The 6,572-nt window shown below is 45.6% G+C and overlaps 2 protein-coding genes across 2 annotated transcripts in view; one reads left to right on the top strand and one right to left on the bottom strand.

Annotated features, from left to right (window-relative positions):
- The window catches only part of LOC135213900 (uncharacterized), a 400,066-nt gene extending 397,138 nt beyond the window's left edge, over positions 1-2,928 (top strand). Inside the window, exon 3 of the mRNA XM_064247996.1 lies at positions 2,775-2,928. Within this exon, the coding sequence (XP_064104066.1) occupies positions 2,775-2,928 (154 nt within the window). The remainder of the gene's footprint in view (positions 1-2,774) is intronic.
- A 1,071-nt stretch (positions 2,929-3,999) lies between these two features.
- LOC135213899 (myosin-8-like) lies at positions 4,000-6,366 on the bottom strand. The gene has a single exon (XM_064247995.1). It carries the CDS (start codon positions 6,364-6,366, stop codon positions 4,000-4,002), a length of 2,367 nt encoding a protein of 788 aa, XP_064104065.1.
- Positions 6,367-6,572: the final 206 nt, after the last annotated feature.

Genomic DNA, 6,572 nt, shown 5'->3' with positions numbered 1-6,572 from the left:
ATTTCTGACCGATTTGTTGATAGCCTCTTCCGGGGCACTCCTCTCTTCGGGCAGGGCTTCTTGAAAGCATATCCCAATTTAGGTCATCTGTACAAAGTCGAGGACCTTTTGTCATCATTTACCTTTCGAGATCCAATATGAAATCGACTTGTCTGGTCTGAGTTATATTGGATATTAGCCTGCGTATAAAAGATGACAATTAGGTTAAGGGTTATTGGTAACCGAGTATGGATACGGACAGGAAACTTAATAAGCCATTTGAAGTTTGAAAGACTAAGATTTTTTTTATTTATTTATTTATCTATTTTTTATGAATCATCTATTCTCAAGAGAGGGTTTGAGTGGTGGAATATGCCCAAGTGTTTCAAGTTGTTCATGTTCTTGTTCGATTATGACAAAGTTGCTTCAGAGAGGACTGGTCGAGGTACCTTCCAGGACTAATACTGGTACCTTCATTCTGGGTTTGTAGGAGCCATAGACTTAGCTTCGGTTCTCAGATAAAAGGAACAAGTGGATACACAGTAGTACATGTTACCGTGTATTGGCATTTCTTCTTTTTCCTCGTATTAGCAGTAGTAATAGTAGTAGGAGCAACAGCAGTAGTTGAAGTAATATCATCATCATTAAATGGAAACAAAATACGCAGTAGTATGGATGTATATTGCTCTATACAGGAAGCCTTCGCCAACATGATCAGTTGGTCTCTTTAGCCTGAATAAACATGGAAGAAGTATTACATATGGCAACATCTATGAAGAATGTAAGTTATAAAACAAGTTGTTTTATAACTAAGCTGTTTAGGAGTTTCGTTTATCGAAGATGATGTCAAATATGTTTATTCAGGATGAGGGGGCCAGCTGATTAAGTTGGCGAAAACTTCCTGTATATAGTAATATACACACAATATTGAGGTCTTTATTTTTCCATTCAAGATCACGACAAAGTGATGATATCAAATGAAATCATCATCATTATTCCCCCTCTTGCATAGTCTGGCATCGGCGCACTTATAGTAATTGCTTTGCCTCCCGTTTTCTCTTCTGATGTTATCCGTCACGTTCCAGGAGCCGACGAAATAATTAATTGGCCCGGATGCAAACTAACAACACCCAAAGGATAACTTTTAATATCTTCGCGCCTCGCTGCCTCAAGGAAGCACAGATGGCTTGGCTGACTTTAGTCCGAACAACGTGGTTTTAGTCCGGAAAGGAAAATATTCCAGTTTAGTTGACAGGGTAATTTCTGTGTGTATGTGTGTTAATACTTCAATACCAGGCACATTGATGGACTTAAGTACTGGGATTGTTACAATTCTTTGCCATTTATTTCGCTTAACCCTTGTATGCTTATCTTGAGAAATTTTATTTCATTGTAAAATGCTGAAAAACCTTGGTTTAGCCTCCAATCATGAAGTGCGATCATAATCTGGTGCTGCGCATGTGTTAAGGGTCCCACTGTACCAATTGGTGGTTGCCAACCTTGCAGGCCAAATAAAGGTAAGGCAGCATAGGCAATGCTGCAGAAGGGTTTGGGCCCTCTACATCAATGGCTGTACTGCAACACCTCGGTTTGGCCTGCAAGGTTACCAGCCAATCCTTAAACGCCATCATAATCCAGTGCTCATGTGACAAGGGTCCCACCTGTACCATTTGGTGATTGCCAGTCTTGCAGGCTAAACCAAGGTGATGCAGCAGAGCCAATGCTGCAGAGGGTCCCAACACTTCTGCAACCTGCCCTCCACTGCCTTATGGATGGAAGGCTGCTTCCACTCCAGTGGTGACCCATGCTTCATGGTGCAGGTGACACCAGTGAGGCAAAAGCTTGCAGCAGTATGGGTGCTCAGTGATCAGCTCCTGACCTAGCAGGAGAGACCTAAGTGAGGTAATAGAGTGCAGGGGGAATGGGGAGGGTGCCTCAAAGGGTGGGGGAACCCTTTGTGGCATGCACTTGTGCCTCACTGGTGTTACCTGCACCATGAAGTATGGGTCACCACTCGACTGGAAGCAGCCTTCCATCCATAAGGTAGTGGAGTGCAGGCTGCCGAAGTGTTGGGACCCTTTGCAGCATTGGCTCTGCTGCAACACCTTGGTTTAACCTGCAAGACTGGCAGTCACCAACTGGTACAGGTGGGACTCTTGTCACATGAGCACTGAATTATGATGGCACTCCAGGATTGGCTGTTAACCTTGTAGGCCAAACCGAGGTGTTGCAGTATAGCAAATGATGCAGAGGGCCCCACCCCTTCTGCAGCATTGCCTATGCTGCCTTACCTTGGTTTGGCCTGCAAGGTTGGCAGCCACTAATTGGTACAGTGGGAACCTTGACTCATGTACACCCAATTATTATGGTGCTTCATGATTGGCTGTTATCCTTACAGGCCAGAAATGGGTGCTGTAGCATAACCAATGCTGCAGAAGGCTCCACCCATTCTGCAGTATTTGCTAAGCTGCAAAACCTCCTTTTAGCCTCCAATCATGAAGTACGATAATAGTCTGGTGCTGCGCATGTGTTAAGGGTCCCGCTGTACCAATTGGTGGCTGCCGACCTTGTAGGCCAAACCAAGGCAAGGCACAATAGGCAATGCTGCAGAAGGGGTGGGCCCTCTGCATCATTGGCTATATTACAACACCTCAGTTTGGCCTACAAGGTTAACAGCCAATCCTTAAACGCCATCATAATCCAGTGCTCATGTGACAAGGGTCCCACCTGTACCATTTGGTGATTGCCAGTCTTGCAGGCTAAACCAAATTGATGCAGCAGAGCCAATGTTGCAGGGGGTCCCAATGCTTTTGCAACCTGCCCTCCACTGCCTTATGGATAGACGGCTGCTTCCAGTCCAGTGGTGACCCATACTTCATGGTACAGGTGACACCAGTGAGGCACAAGCTTGCAGCAGTATGGGTGCTCAGTGATCAGCTGCTGACCTAGCAGGAGGGACCAAAGTGAGGCATCAGAGTGCAGGGGGAATTGGGCGGGGTGCCTCAAAGGGTAGGGGAACCCTTTGTGGCATGCACTCTGCTGCCACACAATAGTCTAGGCTGATGGTTCAGCAGCTGATCATTGAACATCCATACTGCTGCAAGCTTGTGCCTCACTGGCGTGACCTGCACCATGAAGTATGGGTCACCACTGGACTGGAAGCAGCCTTCCATCCATAAGGCAGTGAAGGGCAGGTTGCAGAAGCATTGGGACCCCCTGCAACATTGGCTCTGCTGCATCACCTTGGTTTTGCCTGCAAGACTGGCAGCCACCAATTAGTACAGGTGGGACCGTTGTTGCATGAGCACTGGATTATAATGGCATTTCATGATTTGCTGTTAACCTTGTAGGTTAAACTGAGGTGTTGCAGTATAGCCAATGATGCAGAGGGCCCCAACCCTTCTGCAGCATTGTCTATGCTGCCTTACCTTGGTTTGGCCCGCAAGGTTGGCAGCCACCAATTGGTATAATGGGACCCTTGACACATGCGCACCAGATTATTATGGTGCTTCATGATTGGTTGTTATACTAGCAGGACAAACTTAGGTGCTGTAGCATAGCCAGTGCTGCAGACAGCCCCAGCCATTCTGCATTATTTGCTATGCTGAAAAACCTCAGTTTAGCCCACAAGGTTGATAGCCATCAGGCAGTACAGGTGCCATCAGTGATCCACAGGCATGTGGTAGTGAGGGTGCTCTGTGATCAGTTGCCAGTCTAGCAGGCCAGATCAAGGTGAGGCAGCAGAGTGCAGGGGGAATTAGGGGGGGAGGGGGCCTCAAAGGGTGGGGGAACCCTTTGTGGCATGCGCTCTGTTGCCACACTGTGGTCTAGCCTGCTAGATCAGCAGCTAATCACTGAACACCCATACTGCCACGTGCCTGTGCCCCACTAGTGTCACCTGCACCATGATGTATGGGCCACAAAGAGGAGCTTCATCCGTTCATCAAGCACCATCATTGAGGTTTAAGTCCGGCAGGTCAGTTTGATTTTAGTGTTGGTTTCCTCATTTGGATCATCTTCTTACTGTTTTTTGTAGCCATTGGTTGACGACATCCATCGTGCCAACAGTTTTCCCACTGCAGGACTTTTCTTTCCCTGGAGAAGCTGGTCAATCCTTTCGCTCATAACTGAATTCATCGTTTGTGTCTTTTTCTGAGGAAAAGCTTCCTCTCCCATCTGGAGATTTTCGCTCGTCTGACTTTTTTGTTTCTTCATGGCACCCCACACCTGAGGTACTGTCATCAAGTGGTCATCCATCAGTTGTGTCATTACTTCCACATCTTCATACGAAGAAATCAAACTCAAGTAGTAACTGGTCACATTAAGTAGGACATCTTTTATGTCCTGGTAACCCTTCTTGGAATAAAAGTTGAAGCTTCCATATTTATCAATCCAATCTTTCATGAAAGATTGGTATGCTAACCAAATTTCTTCTTTGGTAGCATTGGGAGGGCATTTGAGAAGCTCATAACGTTTATTGGTACCCATCAATTCCTCAATCTCCTTTTTAAGAATCTCCCTCTGTTGTTCATTGAGCTTCTCGAATTTCGTGTCAGGCACCTTTGATTTGTCGCTGAACTGCAATTTCAGTGGTATTGCAGGGTCCATAAATGGTGAAGAATCAGGAGGAAGCCTCGTGCCACCCGCCGTGTGAGGCAGTGGTTCATCTTGCTCCTCCTCCTTTTGCTTAATGTTGCCCTCCATGTTGGACAAACAGCATTTCCAGGCTCGCTCCATCTCCTTTCGCTTTTCATCTCCCGCCATCATCCTCAGCTTCCTGATGTGTCCTTCGATGTGATGCCTGTCTTCAAAAGTGGATAGTTTCGCAGCCCTCAGGTCTTCCAGCTTCTTGATCAACATACATATTATCTCTTCTGCTTCTTCTTTAGCTCTTTTCTCGCGAGCCTTTTCTGTATCCACTTCATCCTCGGGATCGCATCTATTGTTTAAATCACTTGTTGACCAAGTTTCACTGTCACTTTCCTCCTTTTCCAGCTGGTCTTCTGCTTCCTCTTTAGCACTTAATTCCCAAGCCTGTTCTGTATCCCCTTCCTCCTCCAGATTGCATGTGTTGTTTGATTCGCTCAACCATGTTTTACTCTCACATTCAATCTCCTTTTCCAGCTGCTCGCCTTGGATCATCAAATGTTCCGATTCCTTCTCCCTCTCCTGCAGTTTTTCTTGAAGACCGTCTACATGCTGCTGAAGCCTCTCTATCTTTTCGTCCTTTGCCAGTAATGCTTCTTCCAACTTTTCTCCAATATTTAGGAATTCCTCAGCTAATTCCTCGTATTTTTCTATCCACAAATTCAGTTGTTGATTGCCTTCCCAGATGTCCTGTCGCAACTGAATTTCCATGGTGGTTTTGGCAGCATGCTCTGCTCGCAAAGCCTTTTCCATAAAATCTAAGTCATCTTCAGTCTTCCTTAATTTCTGTTTCAAGAGCTCATTTTCTTCCCTTTGTATATCACAATCATTTCTTAAGACTGTGTTTTCATCTTTCAGCTTTCTTTCTATGTCCTCCTTATTCCTAAGGGCCTCTGCTAGTCTGTTCTCCAAATTCTTGTTCTCGTTATTCCTTTTCTCTGCTTCATCTAACAAATCATGGATCTGGTGATCCCTTTCCGCAAGCTGTTCGTCATACTGACTTCTTACTTCGGCTAGTTGTCCTTCCATGCATTCATTGTCCTGCAACATTTCGTGTGTTACCACTAACAAATCTCTTATTTGATCTTCGCGGTCCTTAATCTGTAAGGCAAACTGATTTCTTAATTTTGAGGCTTCGTCTTTGTTTGCCTGTAAAAGTCTCTCTTTATCTGCCTCATTACTAAGGGCCTCTGCTAATTTTCTTTTCAAATTTTCGATCTCCTCTTCCATTGCCTCTTCATTAGCCAACATGTCTTGGACCTGGAGATCCCTTTCTATAACTGATGCTGTTGAAGGTTCGTCTCTGGCTGTCAGTTCTTCATCATGGCCACTCGTTTCTTCTACGTCGCGTTCAGTTTCTTTCCATGTAGTTTGTAGTCCGTCCAGTTCTTGTCGGGTGTCTCGATGATGTCTAAACTTCCTCCATGCAAATAATCCGAGGGAGGTAGCGAAAAGTCCTGGACCAATGACGGTGTTACAAGACAGCCACCGTCCACCAGTCTTCGCAAGGCTACTGACAATTCCCTCGAATCCTACGAAGTACTTTGCAATTTGGAAGTGTTGTGGAACTGGCAAATTGTTGAAATCCTTTAAAGTTTGTAAACCGACTTTAGCGTTCGGTCCAGTAAATTTATGATAACAGGAAACAAGTTCCTCCATTCCCATTGCAACAAATCCTCCGACGGCTAGGCCACACAAGGAAACAATATAAGATTCCAGTTGATTCATATTTGAGTGCATTTTGTTATATTATACCGTTCAAGGGACTTGAGAAAAGCCTAATCGTGGAATATGCCACCTGCTTCAGGTATCTGGGGATCCCAATTCCAGAGGTCTCCAAGATCCACAGTGGGCTCCGGAAGGAAGCTGCGAGTTTCGCCTTTCATTCGTTGCAGATGCGAAGACATTCCGAGGCCTTTTGACTCCATCCGGGGATCCGACAAAGG

This window comes from Macrobrachium nipponense, chromosome 43 (genome assembly GCF_015104395.2).
Source record: "Macrobrachium nipponense isolate FS-2020 chromosome 43, ASM1510439v2, whole genome shotgun sequence".
Lineage (NCBI taxonomy): Eukaryota > Metazoa > Arthropoda > Malacostraca > Decapoda > Palaemonidae > Macrobrachium > Macrobrachium nipponense.
This window is presented reverse-complemented; position numbering and strand designations above follow the sequence as displayed.